The sequence below is a fragment of the Lepisosteus oculatus genome, chromosome 27 (assembly GCF_040954835.1).
Source record: "Lepisosteus oculatus isolate fLepOcu1 chromosome 27, fLepOcu1.hap2, whole genome shotgun sequence".
Lineage (NCBI taxonomy): Eukaryota > Metazoa > Chordata > Actinopteri > Semionotiformes > Lepisosteidae > Lepisosteus > Lepisosteus oculatus.
The window spans coordinates 5,799,464-5,819,672 of record NC_090722.1 but is presented as its reverse complement, the minus strand read 5'-3'; the positions used below and the strand labels follow the sequence as shown (position 1 = coordinate 5,819,672).

General features: G+C 57.9%; 2 protein-coding genes across 3 annotated transcripts; both read right to left on the bottom strand.

The window, feature by feature from the left end:
* Positions 1-133: 133 nt before the first annotated feature.
* On the bottom strand, positions 134-5,796 carry hax1 (HCLS1 associated protein X-1). Of its 2 annotated transcripts, none has more exons than XM_015368696.2 (7): positions 5,583-5,796; positions 3,967-4,178; positions 3,099-3,232; positions 2,534-2,600; positions 1,915-2,036; positions 1,159-1,273; positions 134-680 (listed from the first exon to the last, which is right to left on the bottom strand). In XM_015368696.2, exons 1-7 carry the CDS (start codon positions 5,651-5,653, stop codon positions 601-603), a joined length of 801 nt encoding a protein of 266 aa, XP_015224182.2. In that variant the 5' UTR covers positions 5,654-5,796; the 3' UTR covers positions 134-600. The 2 variants fall into 2 exon arrangements, with proteins under 2 accessions (XP_015224182.2, XP_015224183.2); XM_015368697.2 differs by lacking the exon at positions 5,583-5,796 and adding an exon at positions 5,191-5,280.
* Positions 5,797-6,503: 707 nt separating this feature from the next.
* On the bottom strand, positions 6,504-15,130 carry LOC107080106 (pro-interleukin-16). Its single transcript, XM_069185011.1, has 7 exons — positions 14,728-15,130; positions 10,924-13,810; positions 9,614-9,806; positions 9,110-9,208; positions 8,196-8,436; positions 7,187-7,312; positions 6,504-7,035 (listed from the first exon to the last, which is right to left on the bottom strand). Exons 2-7 carry the CDS (start codon positions 13,515-13,517, stop codon positions 6,881-6,883), a joined length of 3,408 nt encoding a protein of 1,135 aa, XP_069041112.1. The 5' UTR covers positions 13,518-13,810; positions 14,728-15,130; the 3' UTR covers positions 6,504-6,880.
* Positions 15,131-20,209: the final 5,079 nt, after the last annotated feature.

Below are 20,209 nucleotides of genomic sequence, written 5' to 3'. Positions count from 1 at the left end.
CCACCACCACCAGTGTGCAGCCCCACCTGGATGATGCTCCAGTCCTCTCCTCACACACCAGCTTTCAGTGGGGAGGAGAGCAGAGGGATGAAGCCAGTTCAGAGACGGGGATTATAAAATGAAAACTCACGCCTTTCTCTTGCACTAGAAGCCACTTTTAATGGACGTTCCAGACATCATCCCTGATGCACAAAATCACTTCAACAAAAGAAGTTACTGCTATTCTGCGATTTCTGTACAAGCTATCCCGAAAAGAAGGAATCAATCTGTTTCTTCTTCTTTCAAACCCCCAGGTGTGACCGAATGAGAGAGGAAGAGAGTGATCACCCCACTGCGGGTGTGTTAATTGGCACGCATGTCAAAATAAAATCACAACTGGTCGAGGCCGTCAGAGGCTAGAAGGGCCGAGCCAGGAGTATTTTCAGTTTCCAGTTGCCTTATTTTTAATTAATTCCCAAGTCCAATCCCAGCTCCCCATGTCGTCACACACGCTGGGGAAAGGGAAAACTGTGAAGAGTCCAGAGCACGTTTCCAGCGGAAAAGCTCGAACCGACCCGAGCTCCTGCCTCCTCCTGCCCTCTTCCGGATGGTGCCGGCCTCCTACCGATCCCGGAATCCCCCGAAGAACCGGGAGAAGATGGAGGCATCATCCTGCATTCCTGAGGAGCCCGGGGACACGCCTGCACAGAACAGAGGACAGGCGGGATCAGGCAACACAGGAGAAAAACACCCAGACCCACCAGCCCGGACAGACGAGCCTGTGAGTCTGGTACCAATTAATCCGGGCGCTGAAAATGGAAACAGTGGGATCAGACTGGGAGGCTGACCACCCCTGTGCAGGCCAAACCCAACACCGCCGTTTCTGCCCTGGTGCGTCCTAGTGAACACTCCCCCTTTCCTCTGTTGCTGTCCCTGGGGCTCACTGAATCCTACTCAAGGCACCACTATGGCACCACAAGCTCAGCCTCTCGACAGCCACAGCTGCACGGCAACCCCACATCGCTGCCCCAGAGAGGACAGCAGGCCGGGGCAGGGGCAGGGGCAGGGGCAGGGGCAGGGGCAGGGGCAGGGCCACGTCCCCCGCCCCCCAACATCCCACACCACTGCATCGGCAGTCTACCCAGGGAGGGGTGGCGGTGGGGGGGGGGGATCACTGACCGGGCTCTGGGGGTCCCTGCTGGATCTGGGGGCTCCTGTCTGCCGGGCCGGAGCGGGTCACTGTAGTCTCCTCATTGCCCTGGCTGTCCCTCACTGTGCGCCTCTCCTCCACGGTCTGCAGACACATACAGATACAGTGCATCAATATACTATATTAATAATGTACTGTTCACAATATACTATATCAATACATCAATAGTGTACTTGTTACAATATGATATATTAATAATGTACTCATCACAATATACTATATCAGTACATTAATAATGTACTGTATACAATATAATATATTAATAATGTACTGTTCACAATATACTATATCAATACATTAATAGTGTACTTGTTACAATATAATACATTAATAATGTACTCATCACAATATACTATATCAATACATTAATAATGTACTGTTCACAATATAGTATATCAATACATTAATAGTGTACTGTATACAATATAATACATTAATAATGTACTGTTCACACTATACTATATCAATACATTAATAGTGTACTGTATATGATATAATATATAAATAACGGACTATATTAATAAAGACAGCAGCAGTGACAAGACAGGGACGGGCTCTTTCCTTGAAAGAGCAGCTGTACGTGCTGCACACGAGTCCTTTCAGCACAGTTACTAAAGACGGAAGCGAGGAGGTCTCTCAGACAGAGGGGGCACAGCTAGGGCTGGGTTCGAGACGCTCTGGGGTGAAAGGCGCTATACAAGACTGAAACAGATCGCCTGCCCTACCCCGTCGGGGGACACCACTTTGGTGACAGTGACGGACTTGAAGAAGGACTTGGACTTAGCCCTGGGCTGCGCGGGAGTCAGGATCTTCTCCAGCCCCTCCGAGGAAACCTGGGAGTCCAGATCTGCAGGGAGAGGGAGAGAGTCAGGGAGAAGAGGGAGAGGGAGCGAGGGAGAAGAGTGGGAGAGGGAGGGAGCGAGGGAGAAGAGGGTGAGTGAAGGCTGAGAGGTGCCTCGTGTCACACGGGCGGCGCCGCTTCTCCTGTGGCCCGGCTCAGGCCTGACCCAGGCCCGACCCACCCCGACAACAGGCGGCTGTGGCCAGGAGCTGAACGGGGGACGAAATGGGAGAGGGCCGGTGGTCATTTTTTTTCTTGCCCCCAGCTGGGGTTAGCAGCTGCCCCAGACCCGTCCTGTGGGATGATGTCACTGCGAGGGGCTGCAGTCCCCCCCCCCCCCGAAAAACCAAGAGAGGAGGAGACAAGTCTAACCACACCCAACCACACTCCCACTGCGACACCCGAGACCTGGGTTAGAACTGGCAACACCCACAGGCCTCGTGGGGCTGAGGGTCTCAGGGGCCCCCCCACCCCACCACACCACACCCCTCAAGGTCTCTTACCTCCGTCCTGCTTCAGGGGCTCCCCCTCTTCCGCCCTCCACAGGCCCCCCCGCCAGACGTCATCGAACTGGGAGAGGAAGAGGAGGGAGGCTTAGTGACCCAAAGCCCATCAGAACATCAGGGCTTGAAGAGGATTAATACAACAGGCACTCCGAAACGACTCTTCCTTCAGCACTGACCCCTGACCCCTCCGTCCGCTCATCCACGCACCCCTACTGCCCCCCTCCACCCCACCCCACCCCGCCCTGCCCTGCCCACACCAGCAGCGCTGCAATCGGGTGCAAGAGAGAAAAACCACAACATCCCCCTTCATCCTCACAATCACTTCGGATCGCAACATGATCATAGTAATTATTATTATCATTATCATTATTATTGAGGCTATTATTATTATTATTATTTTCTAAAGCACCTTTAAAAGTGGCTTCCCAGAAAAGACACACGCACAGAGAGGAGACAGCAGAACTGCGCAGTGACAGGGAGGGAGTGGAATACAGTAGGACAGCACAGGGGCAGCGGACACAGAGCCAGGTCGATCAACACCCTCCTGAAGAAGGGCTCTCACCTTGGAGAAGGGCCCTGAGGGGGGCTCCCTGTCCCCCTGGTCAGAGGACGGGGTGCTGTCGGGGTGTCTCAGCATGAAGTCCCTCGGAGACCTGCCGCGCTCCTGCCGCCCCGGCGCCTCGATACTGGGGATCGCTGGGGAGCAGAGAGGGGAGAGAGCATGAGGATCCGGTGGGGAACTAACAGGACACATCCAGGCAGCAGGAGGGAACAGAAGACACCTGCACTGTACAGGAACACAGTACAGTACGGGGTGCAGTGTGCTAGGAACCAACACATCACACGCACACGCATGAGCACATCCACACACGCTTAAGCACACCTATCCACTGGTTCCTCATCCATCCATTTTCTAAACACTTCAACCAATTCAGGATCATGGGGGAGCTGGAGCCTATCCCAGCAAGCAACAGGCAAGGCAAGCTACACCCTGGACAGGACACCAATCTATCAGACACACACACACACACACACACACCCTGGACAGCACAGCAGTCCATCAGAGGACGGACGGATGGACGGACAGATGGATACGCACACGCAACGGACAGGACACCAGTCCATTGACGGACACACAGCCACACCTTGGACAGGACACCAGTCAATCAGAGGGCACACAGACCCTGGACAGGACACCAGTCCATCAGAGCATAGACAGACACAGACACTCACACCAACGCCATGTCCCTCAGAAGCCAATGAACCTTCTATTGGGTGGTTGGACTGTGGTAAGAAACACACTCACAAAATCAGGGAGAACATGCAAACTCCTCCCAGACAGTACTCCAGGAACTGAACCCTGGGTGTTCACGTCTTTAAGGACTGCAGCACGCCACCCCCACCCGAAGGGGCGTCGCCAGGCGGCTCACCGAAGGGGGTGGAGCTGGGCAGGCCGTCCCAGCGGCCCACGCCGGCCAGCAGCTCCTCCACCTCGCGGAACAGCTCCCGGAACGCCGCCGGCTCCTCGAAGTGCATCCCGCCGGGGCCGAAGCTGAACCCGAACCGCAGCGCCTCCTCGTCTTCGCCCTCGTCGTCGTCGTCATCGTCATCATCTCGCGTCATGCCCTCGAAGAACGGGTCCCTGGAGCGCCAGAGGAGGGGGGGGGGGGGGTTGACAGAGAGATCAGCGCCGGCGTGTGGAGGGATTGTGGGATAGCGAGAGCACGGAGTTTACACCGGGAAGGCGAAAGGGGCGGCACGGTGGCTCCCAGTGGTCAACCCCGAACCCGGGGCACTGTCTGTGTGGAGTCTGCATGCTCTCTCTGGAGGCTCATATGGGTTTCCTCCAGGTGCTACGCTTCCTCTCGCAGTCTAAAGACATGCTGCTGGGCTCTGGGGCAAATCAGCCCTGGTGTCAGTGTGAGAGTCTGTGTGTCCTGCGATGGACTGGTGTCCTGTCCAGGGTGTGTGTGTCTGTGTGTCCTGCGATGGACTGGCATCCCGTCCAGGGTTTGTGTGCGTCCGTGTGTCCTGTGATGGACTGGTGTCCTGTCCAGGGCGTGTGTGTGTGTATGTCTGTGTGTCCTGCGATGGACTGGTGTCCTGTCCAGGGTGTGTGTGTCTGTGTGCCCGGCGATGGACTGGTGTCCTGTCCAGGGTGTGTGTGTCTGTGTGCCCGGCGATGGACTGGTGTCCTGTCCAGGGTGTACCCCGCCTCGTGCCCTTTGCTTGCTAGGATAGACTCCAGCTCCCCTGTGACCCTCCCTGTCCTGGATTAATCGTTTAGAAAATGGATGGATGGAGAAAAATGTGAAAGGACAGGAAACAAGGAAGAGGGAGACAGCAACAGAGGTGGGGAGAGGAGGAGGAGGAGGAGAGAAGAGAAAAGAGGCCGGGCGCCCTCTAGTGGCGGAAACTTTACCGGTGTGTTAACGTAGTAAAACATCAACAAGAAGCAACAAGCAAGCAAATATTTAAAAAAAAACAATGGAAAATAATTTAAAAAATGCAAAAAAGCTTTCTTCAAAGCGGCTCCATCGTGGTTTCTGAGTAACTGAAATGTTAGACGTCAGCTAAAACCTAATAAGCAAACGGCTAACAGCTCGTGGGGTGCTCAGTCTCTAATGGACTTGCTCAAGTGACGAGTGAATTACTCAGTTATGTAGTTATTCCCTTCCGATACTTCAGAGCGGAATTGTTCTCGGCAGTCTCAAAGTTATTTGTGCTACATAATTAAGTCCAGTTCCAGAACACTAGACGTACACAACATGAGCAATACTTTAAGAGTCTGTCGTCATCCTCGTCAGTAACGACGGAATTACCAGTATTAGGGTCTTGATAACGCACCGAGATGATATAACCAACAAAATGTCGTGTATTAGTTCACGTCGGAATTTGTAACTTTAGATAACCGGTATTTCCAGCCGTGGTTTCCCTTAAAAGCGCCTTTCCAGGCCGTTTTTAAAATATTAAAAATAACACTTCAAAAGTAAAGCATTTTCAAAACAGGGTAAACATCTGTTTGACAACTGCAATACTAACTCACCTCCGTCTATCTCCGGGGTAACTGCCTCTCGGGAACCCGAAAAAACCGCGAAACAAGTCAAACAAGCTCATCTGACAGATTTCCTTTTAAATAAAAAATCGTCTTTGTGGCTTAATACTTTATTTTGGCATAAAGCTCTTGCTCGCTTCTTCTTACAAGGACGCGGAGAAGGAAAACGAACGTGCCACACTGCCGTAACTGAACTTGGCCGTAATGACACACTGCCGGAAAGTGACGATTATTGCTGTAAGTTACAACGCGGAGGGCACGGGCGGTGTGTCGTAAACATTACAGCACAAAAGCAAGCTAGAGGCCGAGGGGGGGTGGTGTAGGAGTCAGCGTTATTCACAGTGCTCGAATCTGGTTTCTGATTAATCACTGGAGAAAAATCCCGACGTACCGCTTCAGCCAGCTCAAAGAAAAAAAAGGTTGCCTTACAGGCAAACAACCTGCTGTTCGTTCACAAGCATGTGCAGTGAAGAATGTGGCTGATTAATTCTCATTAAGTTTGAGAACGGACACGAGGCTTAGACTACAGCTGTTCACCACATTTGTACTGCACTGTACTGTGCTTTTACCCTGATCTCACTGGGCTTTACTGCACTGTACTGTGCTTTTAACCTGATCTCACTGGGCTTTACTGCACTGTACTGTGCTTTTACCCTGATCTCGCTGGGCTGTACTGCTCTGTACTCTGCTTTTACCCTGATCTTGCTGGGCTATACTGCTCTGTACTGTGCTTTTACCCTGATCTCACTGGGCTCTACTGCACTGTACTGTGCTTTTACCCTGATCTCACTGGGTTGTACTGCACTGTACTGTGCTTTTACCCTGATCTCACTGGGCTCTACTGAACTGTAGTTTGATATTCGTATAAAATGAACGTCGTAGATGGAGAAAAAGTAACACACAATCCAAAACTGAATTACAACACATTTATTTAAAGCAAGCACAAAAGTTTATAATTAAGATTTTGATTTTAGGGGACGTTAACAAGATATTATTAACAAGCCATTTTTTTTGTTTTTTTAAGATTGTTATACAAAATGTTAAAAGATGCTGAAACATGAATTGCTGCAAATTCTTGTCCCCCTCTTCATTCAGCTGCTCTGTGTAGCTTCCTGATTTTCTGCCTGTGTTCATGTCTGAATCTTATCACTGCTCTCTCTGCCCTGAATTCCTCTCTCTCTCTGTGCCCTGAACCCCTGTCTCCCCTCTCTCTCTGTGCCCTGAACCCCTGTCCCCCATGTGCTGGTTACAGGGCCAGACAAGCTCATCCCTCTCTCTTCCTCCTCTCCCTACAGTCTGCAGGGGCGCTGCAGTAACACCTCCACCGGCCCAGGGGGCAGCATCTTGATCCAGTTCCAGGCCTCCAGCCTCCTCAAGCCCCGCAGGCTCCGACCTTTCACCTCCAGGACCTCGTCTCCGGGGAGCACCTGGTCGACGGGGCCGCCTGGGAAGACGGGCAGGAGACAGGGAGACAGGAAGACAGGAAGGAGGGAGGGAGGGCAGGTGAATAAAAAGTGGGAGGGCCAGGAAGGGAACATGACAGCAGTGCGCTAAAGTGACGCTCGGGAGCCTGACGTTGCCCGTCGGCGTCTTACCTGGGAAGACCTTCTTGACGGTGAGGGGCCTGTCCCCCTGGTTGGACCCGCGCCCCCCCTCCAGGCTGAAGCCCAGGTCCGAGGAGCTCTTGGTGAGGATCAGATGCACGGTCTTCCCTGGCTGGGCTGCAGGGATGAACCACAAGGAGGCCATTACACTCCTGCCATTACACATCCTGTGGTAATATGACATCTATTACATAGTAATATGACATCTATTACACAGTAATAAGCCCTAATTCCCTCACCATATTACACTTTCCTTTATGCACTGAAGGGGGTAGCGTGGAGCTGCAGCTAGTGCTCTGAACCTGTTTTCAAAAGGTTGCGGGTTCAAATCTGGCCTGTCTCATTATGGCGCTGTACTATCCTGCCTTCACAGCCCTATCAGTGGGTACCCACACCAGTGGCTGGGGTGAACCCCTAAAGGAGGAAACCTGTACTGTTTATTCCACTGAACACCTTAGAAACGGGGATAAATCCTGTTTCTAGGAGCCACTTTGACCAGTGCGGGTCTCAAGCAAGAACATGCTTATTACACTGTCGTGCTCACTGTTACAGTGAAATGTAGTTACAACATAAATGATCATTCCTTGCGCTTTTCTGGACACCACTCAAAGTGCTTTACAGGTAATGGGGATCCCCTCCACTACCACCAGGGGACATTTGGCCTGGACACCAGGATTAACACCCCTACTCTTTTTGGAGAAACGCCCTGGAATTTTTAATGCCCACAGAGAGTCAGGACCTCAGTATTATGTCTCATCCGAAGGACGGCGCCTTTTTACAGTCTACATAGTGTCCCAGTCACAATAATGGAGCATTAGGACCCACACAGACCGCAGGGTGAGCGCCCCCTGCTGGCCTCACTAACACCTCCTCCAGCAGCAGTCTCCCATCCAGGAGCTGGGCAGACTCACACCTGAGCTCCAGTGGGCTGCCAGCTGCCATGCAAAGGAGCTGTGTGGGGCAGTTGGGTCCGCGGCCTGGTTCTGGTCTGGATACCCACCGTCACCCGTGGGGAGGCCGTGGGGCTGGGTGCCCTGGGGCTCGGCGGTGGCGGCGGGGGTGCAGGTCCCCTTCCGGAGCACCACGATGGCCTGCTCTCGGGACCTCGCCCTCCGCAGTGTCCGCAGCGCCTCCCAGTGGGCGGCCGCCTGCAGCGCAGTGCCGTTGATGGACAGCACGCGGTCGCCCTCGCGGATGGAGCCTTCCTGGGCCGCCAGGCCGCAGGGGAACACCCGGTGGACCTGCGGACACAGCCGGACGCTCCCGTTATTACGGTCCGGACCGGCCGTGCGCAGGGAGCTCACTGCCCCCTGGCCGGACAGCGGAGTGCCGAGCCGTGGACACTGCGGGGTGCGGGGGGGAACCACATCTGGGCCCAGATGCGAGACGTGACAGGGGACACAGCAGAAGACAAGAGACGGACGCAGAAGCTGGGAGACACTCTGACACAGAGTCACGCAGAAGGATGAGGAGACAGAAACAGTTTCCACTCATAGAGAGACACACAGAGACAGTGTCCACTCACAGCCATAGAGAGACACACAGAGACAGTGTGCACTCACAGTCACAGACAGACACACAGAGACAGTGTGCACTCATAGAGAGACACACAGAGACAGTGTCCACTCACAGCCATAGAGAGACACACAGAGACAGTGTGCACTCACAGTCACAGACAGACACACAGAGACAGTGTGCACTCACAGTCACAGGCAGACACACAGAGACAGTGTGCACTCATAGAGAGACACACAGAGACAGTGTCCACTCACAGCCATAGTGAGACACACAGAGACAGTGTGCACTCACAGTCACAGACAGACACACAGAGACAGTGTCCACTCATAGAGAGACACATAGAGAGTGTGTCCACTCACAGCCATAGAGAGACACACAGAGACAGTGTGCACTCACAGTCACAGGCTTGTTCTGATCCACTCCCCCGGCCACGGTGAAGCCCAGCCCAGAGCCCGCCTCCTTGTGCAGGACCACCACCTGGATATCCTCACAGTTCTGAGAGCGAGGAGGAGGCAGAGACGGGGAGATGAGGCCAGAGAGTAGAGAGTGTGGGAACAGCAGGGAGAGAGAAAGAGAAAGTGGACATGAACAATTCTGTACAGTACATGCTGTGAGTCCGAGAATTTTCGTAATATACACGCGTGCAGTAATACTTTGTCTGATTTCTCACAAAATTTCTTTACATCCATGGAGATATGTTTTGCACACATAGAGAGACTTTCAAAAGCTCTCGGACGGCACAAATAAATGCTACATAAAAGACAACGTCCCGTGCCCAGTCATTGTGCTCCACTCCTGCAGGAGTCCGGGAATCGTGCACGTGCTCACGCACACACGTGCGCCAGTGCACCAGTAGGTGAGGCTTGTGCACGTGTGGGCGGGGACATGGGCGGGGCTTACCGCCAGGGTCTCCTCCCCCGCCGCCCTCACGTCGTCCAGCAGGCTCTCCAGCTCGTCGTGAGGGATGATGGACACCATGGACAGGGCGGAGGACATGCTGGAGCTCAGGGAGGCGGAGCGGAGCGACCGGCTGTCCTCCGCGTCGGAGTCGTCCCAGTCGTCTGCGCCCCCCAAGCCGCACAGGTCCGCCAGACTGGGGGGGGAGAGAGAGGGGGGCTGGTGAATAGGGCCGTGTGTTTTTCTCCCGTGCGTGACACGTTAAATGTCGTCAGGCGAGGGGAAGACACAGCACTACAGGAAGGGTAGCAGGTGCCTGGAACAAGCTGCCCAGCTGTGTTGTTGAAGTGAGAGTCCCTGGATCCTTCAGTAAATGGTTTGTCATTTTCTCACTGTTTCATCCAGTACAGGGTCACGGGGGAGTCAGAGCCTCTCCCAGCACTCACACTCACACTCACACTCACACTCACACTCATACACCAGGCCCAGTTTTCCCAGAAGCCAGTTACCCCACCAGCCTGTCTCTGGACTGCGGGAGGAAACCCACGCGGACTTGGGGGGGGAGAACATGCAAACTCCACGCAGACAGCACCCCAGGAATCGAACCCAGGTGTCCCGGTGCTGTGGAGCTCCAGTGCAAACCTCTGCACCACCCCGCTGCCCTAGAGCACTGCACCCCATACTGGATGAAAAACCCCTCTTTTTTCTTTTTCCCCGGTGGCTATCCAGATTGCGGATGACCGGGGGGGAGTGGGAAGCAGACATGCCCCTCTCCCGGAGCGGGCATCTCATCCAAACCCAAGCTGCCGGGATGATGATGAACAACCTGAAGTGGAAATCTAATAAGTAAATTGATTCTTAAAATGTAGAGAGCTTTGCAAAAAATATATTGGTGCTTTTAGATAATATATTTCAAGGATGTAACTGCTGTGCTACAGTACGTGCAGAACTTTAGAAAACAGTGCGTCAACAAAGTACACTGTTTAGGTTACTTTAGAAGACAATGTACCAAAACAATATATGCTGTCTGGGTCATTAGAATTAGCTGAAAGTAACTGATAAGCTTTGAATAACAAATCTAGTGCTTCTTCTCTCGCTCTATGATGTAATCCATTTTGTCTTAGGGAAAGGGGACGTTTTAGAAGGGACAAAGTGCTGAGCTTTTTTACAGCGCAACGTCTTATGAGATGTTTTCTTATTGCCGTGTGTGACACACGGAGCTCACAGGGGTACTGCCTTCAGAAACCAGACACCTTCCCCACAGCCTACCAGGGAACGAGCCTCTTCAAGACACCCGGCCCCCGGCCACTGACCTGACGGAGAAGCTGCGCCTGTCCGACTGGCTGAAGCTACTGGTTATCGTCAACGAAGAGGAGCCGGAATCCGAGCGGTCTGAATCCGTGTCGTGGCCCTCGGAGCTCTCGGAGCTCTCGGAACGGGAGTCTTCCTCCTCCGAGCTCCAGCGCCCCCAGGTGTCCCGGGATTCGGGGGCCGCAGGTGGCGGCAGACGGAGGCTCTCCCCGGTCTGGTCCGGGGGCCGTGGCAGTCCGGGGGAGCACGTCCGCGGGAACGGGGTTTTCCCGGGATGGGGCTCCCGGAGGAGGCCAGAGGGGACCAGGTCCGGGAGGTGACCCGCTGGCCTGGAAGGCGGAGCGAGGCCGGCGCGGGCGAGCGGACTGGGAGGCAGCCCGTTGCTGGAGTTGTTGTTGAAATTGCCTGCGATGGGGCCCAGGGGGAGGGGCCCCTCCACAACAAGGGGCGACCCGGGTTCGGAGGTGTCCTCCTGGGGGGCAGCAGCCGTCCTGCTGTCGGGGACGGTGGGTTTCGGGGCCGGAGAGTCGCACTCGTCCTCGGTGCCAGTTCTGGGACGGCTACCCCTGGGATCGGACCCCGCGGGTGGGCCCCCCACCCAGGGGTCTCCTCCTCCGGCTTTTTCCTCCCCGTCCGGATCTGCCGGAGGGTTTCCGAGTCGGGGCGCGCTGTCGAGCGACGCCGATCGGACCCACGCCGCCGCCCGCTCCTCGTCCCCCCTCCTCCAGGCGGGCCGTCCCCTCCGCTGGGGGTCCGCGCCGGGGGCCGTCTCCGAGAAGACCCGGGCGGCCCGCTGGAAGGAGGAGGATGGGCCGGGCCTCTGGTCCGGCTTCGGTGCCGGGCTGTCCTTCCGGTGGGCCAGGGTCTCAAAGCGATGGATCTTGTTCCGCACCGTCTCCGTGGAGACAGCAGTGTCCCGGAAATCCGGGCGACTCCCCCCTTCTCCTCCTCCTCCTCCGGATCGGGACTGGGATGGCTGAAACGTGGGGGGTCTCTCCTGGATCGAAATCTGTCTCCCCAGATCCGAGGCGCTGGCGTGGGAGCGATACCTGGATTCATCCCAGGGTTTCCTCGGCTGCTCTCTCTGTTGGGAGAGGACCCCGCTGTTGGGGCTGCGCTGGACCGCGGTCACCGTCCTGGTCATCGCTCCGGACACGGGGCCGCGCTCCCAGGAGGGGCCGTGTGTCACGGGTCTCACCCGGGCGGGGTAGGGGCCCCCCCGGTGTGTCCTTTCCAGCAGCCGGGATGGCACCCCGGATCCGAACACGGAGTCCCTGCTGCTGCTGGACGAGGACGAGGACGAGCAGGACGAGCCGGAGCTGCTGCCGCCGCCGGGCTGGAAGCCGCGCGCCGTCGGCGGCCCGGGACGCCCTGCGCCAGCCGGGATATTCCCAGGATCCCTCAGGCTCGCCCCCCGGCTGGGTTCCTGATCCCGAGCCGCGGCCTGGTCTGCGCTGCCCGGCTGGAGGCGTTCAGAGACGTAGTTTCCAGACGTCCTGCCCGCGCCCGGGCTGGCATCCTTGTCCTGGACTGCGCCGGTGCCGGTGGCGGCGCCCGGGTTGGGCGGCACTCGGGCGGGCCGGTCCTGCGCCGGCGAGGGTCCCCTTGCGTGGACAGGGGAGCCCCTGCGGGGAGCCTCCGCCATGCTGCCTCTGGCCACGGCTTCGGCGAAGGTGGGCGAGGGCCGGCGTGGGCCGGGGTCGTCCCTGCGGGCCCAGGCGGTGCAGAAGCCCGGCTCCGGCCTGATCCGGGCGGGGAGAGATTTCCCGCTCCTGGTCCTCTCCGCGACGATCAGGATCTTCTGTGCTCCCTTCCCCACGCTGCCCCAGAGCGGGCCTGGGGCCGCCCCGCCGGACTTCTGCTCCGCCCGGCCCGCGGAGGACACGTAGGCGTCGGCGCCGGCCTGGTCCGAGCCCCCACCCCGGTCCTGGTTCCTGGGCGGTCTCGGGGGGCTGGAGCCCCACTGGGTCGCCCCGGGCTTCCTCTCCTCTGGGGCGGCGGTCCGGACAGGTCCGTTGGCCTCCTTTTCGAACCCGGGCCCCGCCCTGCTGGACTCCCGCCAGTCCAGGCTCTTGCTACGGTCGTGGAAGTCCTGTTTCCAGCCGGGCCGGTCCACGCCTGGGTTGGCGGTTCCGGGGGTACAACTGCCGGACCCTGGCCAGAGGGAGCCGGTACTCTTGTTCCTCATCTGGGCGGCGCTGGTCTCCACCGGCGGTTTGGGGACCACCCTGGGGGGGAGGGCCCCTCCGCTCGAAGGTCCGGTTCTGGCTGCGCCTCTGGTCTCGCCCCCCCCGGACTCCGAGTTCTCCCTCCTCCGGCTCTCCCGCGGCGGAGAGCGGGGTCCCCCGGCCTCCGGGTCCCCCTCGAAGATGCTGCACAGCTCCAGCAGTCTGGGGCGCCTAATCCCCGAGACGGCCGCCGCGGACCGGCTGCTGGCGGGCCTGATGGAGAACCTGGCCGGGGGTCCCCTGCCGGCCTGCTCCTCGGAACTCTGGGGGGGGCGCCCCGGTGCGGGTCGGGCCGAGGAAGGTCCCGGGCGAGGGTCTCCAGAGGCGGGGCGGCCGGTGGGGGACCCTGGGACGGGCACGGAGGCCATCCTTTCAGCCCCCCTGGGTGGGAGGCGGGAGGCGCTCCAGTATCGGAATCGGGGAGAGGGAGGAGCCGCAGAGCTGTGGTCACAGAACAGGAGATCTTCTCCGCTGTAGAAACTAAAACGCTGTCGTTTCAGATTCCTTGCAGAATTCGAGGCAAAACAAACTTACTGCAGGCCTGTAAAAAAAAGCCTCAAGCCCCAGGGGGAAGAAAGGCGCTATAGAAAGATCTGCTCTGGGTTGCTGCGTTGCTCCGTGTCGCTCCAGAAGCTCGCCCGCGGCTCGGCTGGAATGCAGTCTGCAGAGAAAAGATGCTTTTATGTTCCCACAGGCTCCCACAAGCCCCGGAGTTCAGGACTGGGCAGCCGGAGTGCGGCCAGAGCCAGGCGGAAAGAGACACAGCCAGGAAAGCAGAATCGCAGAAAACAAAATTGAGGCTTATTACAGGCTCGCGTTTCCCCCGCTGGCGCCTGGGAGATCACCTCCCCGCGAAGCCCCCGGCCACGCCCCCTGGCACAGCTGGGCCGCACATCTGGAGCACGCTGGTCCCCCCCGCCGTGTCTCTGCCTGGCCTCTTGGGGTGCGGTGCTGACAGCACACTCCGGCTCTGTTCTCGCCTGTCTTCCTCCCGGGCCGTTCGACGTTCCCCTGCCTCTGTGTCCCGACTCGTGCCAGTCCAGCCGGTCCAGTGGTCAAGGCCCAGTCTTGTTATATACCAGGAGGACAGCTGGTCCAGTGGTGAAGACACAGGGCTGTTACACCAGGGGGACAGCTGGTCCAGTGGTGAAGACACAGGGCTGTCACACCAGCAGGACAGCTGGTCCAGTGGTCCAGTGGTGAAGACACAAGACTGTCACACCAGGAGGACAGCTGGTCCAGTGGTGAAGACACAGGGCTGTTACACCAGGAGGACAGCTGGTCCAGTGGTGAAGACACAGGGCTGTCACACCAGGAGGACAGCCGGTCCAGTGGTCCAGTGGTGAAGACACAAGACTGTCACACCAGGAGGACAGCTGGTCCAGTGGTGAAGACACAGGGCTGTCACACCAGGAGGACAGCTGGTCCAGTGGTGAAGACACAGGGCTGTCACACCAGGAGGACAGCTGGTCCAGTGGTGAAGACACAGGGCTGTTACACCAGGAGGACAGCTGGTCCAGTGGTGAAGACACAGGGCTGTCACACCAGCAGGACAACTGGTCCAGTCTTGATATATACCTGGAGGACAGCTGGTTTTTTAATATCAGGAAGTTCTCAGCTCAGGTCTCCTGCTCTGCCCCTGAGTCCCTGAGTGAGTTACCGAAGCCCCTGGTGCTCCGTCCTTCAGCCGAGACCTCGACCAGAGGAGTCCGTCCTGCCCGTCCAGCCCCTGGCGTTCCCGACGCCAGCATCCCTCCGCGGCACGCCCCCTGCTCCGGCTGCTTCAGGTCCGCTGGCCTAGGCGGGATCTGTCCTCGGGCATATCCCGGTTCTCCCCCACCTCTGCCCCCCGGGCGTGCGGGGGTTTGCCCGCCTCCGGTGCCTCAGCTCGGCCGGGGGGGTCTCCTCGCTGATCCAGGGCCCGTGGGGCGCCCCCTGCTCACAGTCGGGGTGCTGTCCTCCTCTCCCTCCCCGCAGACCTCTGCAAGAAGAGACCAGCGCTGTTTTATCTCGCAGGAATGCAGCAGTAATTATAGCCAGGCGACGGCGAGGAGAGGCGACTATAAAAACAGAACAGTCCCCCTGTAATTGCACAGTAATTAGCCGTTCCGGTTGGAAGGGAATAGAAGCCGCAAAGCTGCAGAGATGGCAGAAAGGGAAGATGAGGGAGGGAGGGCGACTCGGCTCAAGATGTTTCCCCGGGAAGATGCCTTCATCGTACCCCCTCATCTTACTGAACCCCAGCGCGGCAGGGCGACATCTCTGCAGCCGGTCAAGAGCTGACTTCGGGTGGCGTCGTGAGGCCGACAGGAGAGACGGATGCAGGAAAAAGATGAGGACAGAAGGAGGCAAAAAGGTTTTAGAGACGGAAGCGAGGCTGAGGTGGGGGAGAGTGGGGCGCCAAAGAAGGTCGCACGCCGTTCTGGAGCCCCCGGGCAAACATCTGTACATCTGTAAATGTTTCTGCCTGGTGCGCCTCCAAAATCCCTCCCACCACGATTTCCTGTCGCTCGTCTCCAGCACACAAGTCATGGGCCGGAAGCTGGAACACAGCACAACACATTCCAAATCTGCACTCACAGCGAAATAAATGACAGCAACACAGAAGACACAGAAAGGGCGTCTGGCAGTGAATGAGAGACAGAAGCGGGCAGGAGGGGAGGAACATTAAGATCGCGTACAATACTGAAGCTCTTCTGCCAATATTTGTTAATGTTTTGCCTGGAGCACCACCAAAATCCCTCCCACGATCACTTGGCCTTGAACTGCTTCACGGACGCAAAATAGAGACAAACAGAACTGGTGACAGGTTATAATTCTGCCCTGTTAAAACAAAACCTGTGATACACCAGGAGGACAGCTGGTCCAGTGGTTCAGGCCCAGGGCTGATACACCAGGAGGACAGCTGGTCAGGTGGTTCAGGTCCAGGGCTGATACACCAGGAGGACAGCTGGTCAGGTGGTTCAGGCCCAGGGCTGGTACACCAGGAGGACAGCTGGTCAGGTGGTTCAGGCCCAGGGCTGGTACACCAGGAGGACAGCTGGTCAGGTGGTCAAGGCCCAGGGCTGTCACACCAGGAGGACAGCTGGTCCAGTGGTCAAGTCCCAGGGCTGTCACACCAGGAGGACAGCTGGTCCAGTGGTTCAGGCCCAGGGCTGTCACACCAGGAGGCTCCCAGTTCAAGCCCCCCACTCTCCCTGACCGACGTGTCCCCACTGAGTGAGTTACAGAGCTCTGTTCCTCAGAGCAGACATCAGGCATGTTGGTTCCAAGTTTCAATTTGGACCAAAGGATAAAGAAACCAAGATCTCCCGGACGTTCAGGTTTGACAGGAGCTACAGGCTTTTTCGCTTTTGGGAGCCAACTACCCCAAATTCCATTGTGTCACGGTACAGATTAAAGAAGGAATCCTTCCTCCAGGGAGCAATCCCTGGCCTCACTGCTTCCTCGCTCGAGGTGATGTGAAACTGTGTGAGAGGACTGACCCCCCCCGGCTGTCTGTGACCTTTCCCTAACCCCCACGCTGGGACAGAACCCGGTCTGGAGAAGAGCAGGACAATCGAATCAGAGACGAGACGGTGAGAGAGCAGACCCGAAAAAGCCAGCGACCCGCAATCCTGAGCAGCAGGCACACAGCAGGACCCAGGGTTTCTCACCTGCAGACCCGGGCTGGGAGCAGTTCAGCTCCAGACCCGCTGAGATCACCCCTCCCAGCGCCGACTGATCCCCCCCCCCCCCCGCCCTACAACTGAAACCTGCCCCCCCAACCCCAAAATCCGCCAAGAGCAGCACTTCCTGTGGCTGAACCGGGAGGACAGGATGCTCACTTACTGTGCCGTGCAGTGATTCCTCTCTCCCTCCCTTTCCGTTTCCCCGGCAGCCTGGTGTCCGCACCCCCTGCCCTCTACTGGGCCGCCGCCGTGCAGGAGCTCGATAAAGAGATCCGATTTCTATCGAACCCGGCTGTCCTTCTCTGCCACCGGAGCCGTCACCTGACTGGCAAGAGCGAGGAGTTCCTGTCCTGTGTCATCTCTCCCAGCTCTGCCCCTATCTCTTGCTCTCTCGGTTTTGCATGCCGTACCTTCGAAGTCACGCAAACCTGCCTGACAGGTCAGTCCTCTCTCTGTCTGCTGAGATCTAACCCTGCATTCCTCCCCGGCCCTTTGTCTGCAGGAACAATGGGCACAAACTTCCTGCTCTGCCCCTCTCTGACACACACGTGCGCACCGAGAGACAGGCCGACGCACATAAACACAGGGACACGGGCACGTGCAGACAAACTCACACAGACCCACACAGCGACACGCATACCCAAAGACTGGCACACAGACCCACACAACAACACGCATACCCAAACACTGGCACACAGACCCACACAACAATGCATACACATGCCCAAACACACACAGACCCACACAGCAACACACATGCCCAAACACAGACACAAACAGACCCACATGCCCAAACACTGACACACATACCCAAACACTGCCACACAGACCCACACAACAACACATACCCAAACACTGCCACACAGACCCACACAACAACACACATACACAAACACTTGCACACAGACCCACACAATGAGAAACGGGCACACCCACACACACAGACCCACACAATGACTTATAAACAGACACAGACAGGCTCGTACTGCAGAACTGCAGACACAGACACGCACAGATGCAGACAGACTCAGACAACGCTTCACGTACGCCAGGAGTTCCCAGCGCTGCTCTGATGCACCTCGGGGACTTCTGCTTTCTGCTCCAGCTGGGCTCTTGCTCACAGGCGAACTGCTTTCACTTTCCTGCCGGGGTGTTTTAGGAAAATGTGTTTTCTGCCCTTAAGTTGCGGAGCGCCGACAACTTTGTGCCGGTCTTGGGGCTTCAGAGCTGCCCTGATGGAGGGCTGCTGCCTGAGAACTACAGGCCCTCTGCAGGAGAATGGGGCCTCTGTGCGGGACATCGCCCTTCCCAGCTGCCTGTGCACCAGAGAGCTGCTCAGGTGCTGCTGAGCGACACCTGTCTGCCCCGTCACAGGCCTGTTCCCTCCACATCCAGAAATCCTGAAAGACCCTCGATCCAGCTCCCCCCGGCGTGGATGAGAGCTTTTAATGCTCTCCCTGGGCACTGTCCTGAACCCCAGTGGGGCGTGGTGTGATCAGGGCATCAGGTCTGCCTCGGGAAGGGAGACCCCTGTTGCAACGGGACCCAGGAGAATGTCAGGATCAGGATCGCTCCACCAGGAAGGCTAACTTTCCCATCAGAAACGGGAATTCTGGGTACACCAGGACCACAGCCACCTCTGCTCTCTAAGGAAACCCCTTTGTTAACCGAAGAGTTTAATGAGCCCTTTCCCTCTAGCCCCGTCTGCTGCTCGCTGCAGGCCGGTGGCTCGTCTCGCAACGCCGCTGTCATGCTGGCGGAGCGACGAGGCGGCACTGGGCCCAGACCGACGGCTCGAGCTGGGCGGGAACCCCCCGGTCCCAGCCGAGAGGCCCAGGCGGACGCCGCCCATCGACGCCAGGGTCCTCGAACCCCCCCTCCCAAAACCACAGGGGGCAGAAAGAGCAATCCTCACCTTGTCTCCCGCTGCGCCCCGTGTCTTGGCCCGCCGCACGAAGAGCCGCTGCCTCCTCTCCGTCTCGAGATGTTCTGCCGTCACACGAATTGGCGCCAGAACGGCCGTGCTCCGCAGTCAGTTTCCTGTGCGCTTGGGGGGAGGGTGCTGGGCACGGGCGGCCCTGCGGCTCAACAGAAGCCTGCCCCCGTTTCGTCAGCTCCACACACTTCCTCTCCACCCCCCCACCACCACCCACTTCCCCTGGTGCTCGCCACCTGCGAGACGCGCAGCCTCGTCTCTCGTCTGGCACCCGGGCTGGGCCGGGTCCGGACCGCCAGCGCCTCCGCCGAAGAGAGGGACACAGCGCTTGCGCTCAGAGCAGCTTTGCTGCTCCTCTTGAAAAGGGATGCTACAACACCCTCCCCGAAATTAAGAAACCCCAAAACCCACCAGGAGCTCGTTTCCCCCCCCAACACACACACACGCTCAGCTTCTCAAGAGCAGGCAGGCGAAACCCATGCGGAGGAAGTGGCTGCTCAGAAGCTGCCCTGCCTCCTCGCTCCCACGCTGGAGTGGCAACAGCGAAGAACCTTGAGCTCCCATTTGCTCCCCCTTCCCTCCGTCGACTCACGGACACGGACTGGGCGCTGGTCTCGACAGGGCGACACCCCCGGCCCGGCCTCTGAGACCGCTCCCCCTCAGCCGCCGTGAGGCGGGAGTTTAAGGCGATCCGGCAGCTCATTGGGAAAGGAAACAGGTGGGAGCTCCGTCAGGGGCTTCTTCCTGTAGAGGAGCGCTCTCCATCCCATAAGCCCCCACCCTCCCTCCTCCACGAGAGCCACCCTCATCCGAATGTCTGGCTCGCTCAAGATCCAATCCAGAATTTTTGACCGGGCAATACGCAGCGATCCCAGCAGCCCTGCGGGTGCCGGCAGCTCTCTCCTCGTCCCCTCCATGGAATTTCCACCAAGCCGGGAATGAGCCCTTGCAGCCTGATCGCCTGGCTTCCTTCCTTCAAGGAATGGCTGAGCATGATCCCAGAATCCAGTGGCTACTGTCTGACGGGCGACATGGGCCGTCGGGCCTGGTGTCCAAGAACAGCAGGCATGACGCCCCCCCCGGAGGGTGGTGGGAACTGGGAACCAGCTGCCCTCGGCCATGCTGCTGAAGCCGCTATCCCTGGAAGGACTGGATGACACCCAAGGAGCAGCAAGCTAGGAGCGGCCCACGCAGATGACCGGCCCCATTCGTTCGGCACGAGGCCTCGGGTGACACACGCTTAAGGAACCGGCTGCGCTGTGAACGAGGCCATGAGCAGGCAGGGCTGCTCAGCACCGAGACTCGACCCATGTCCCAATTTGGGGTTCTTATGGAAACCGGGGTGGCCCAGAAATGGCCAAGAACCCCCCTCCACTCCCACCCCGACACCCCCCCCATCCACAACCACGCTCGGACAGCCCGACAAACAAACGTGCAAGCAGGGAGTCTACAG

What these genes read in the sequence shown, in the direction of transcription:
- hax1 (XM_015368696.2), bottom strand. Translation starts at nt 5,653, where the DNA reads ATGAGCTTGTTTGACTTGTTTCGCGGTTTTTTCGGGTTCCCGAGAGGC. An exon ending in GCCCCTGAAGCAGGACGGAG is followed by an intron (nt 2,037 to 2,533) that starts GTAAGAGACCTT and finishes CTCTCCCTGCAG; the next exon opens with ATCTGGACTCCCAGGTTTCC. An exon ending in GCAGGGACCCCCAGAGCCCG is followed by an intron (nt 681 to 1,158) that starts GTCAGTGATCCC and finishes TGTTCTGTGCAG; the next exon opens with GCGTGTCCCCGGGCTCCTCA.
- LOC107080106 (XM_069185011.1), bottom strand. Translation starts at nt 13,517, where the DNA reads ATGGCCTCCGTGCCCGTCCCAGGGTCCCCCACCGGCCGCCCCGCCTCT. An exon ending in CGGCCTCCCCACGGGTGACG is followed by an intron (nt 7,313 to 8,195) that starts GTGGGTATCCAG and finishes TCATCCCTGCAG; the next exon opens with CCCAGCCAGGGAAGACCGTG. An exon ending in CGTCAAGAAGGTCTTCCCAG is followed by an intron (nt 7,036 to 7,186) that starts GTAAGACGCCGA and finishes CCGTCTTCCCAG; the next exon opens with GCGGCCCCGTCGACCAGGTG.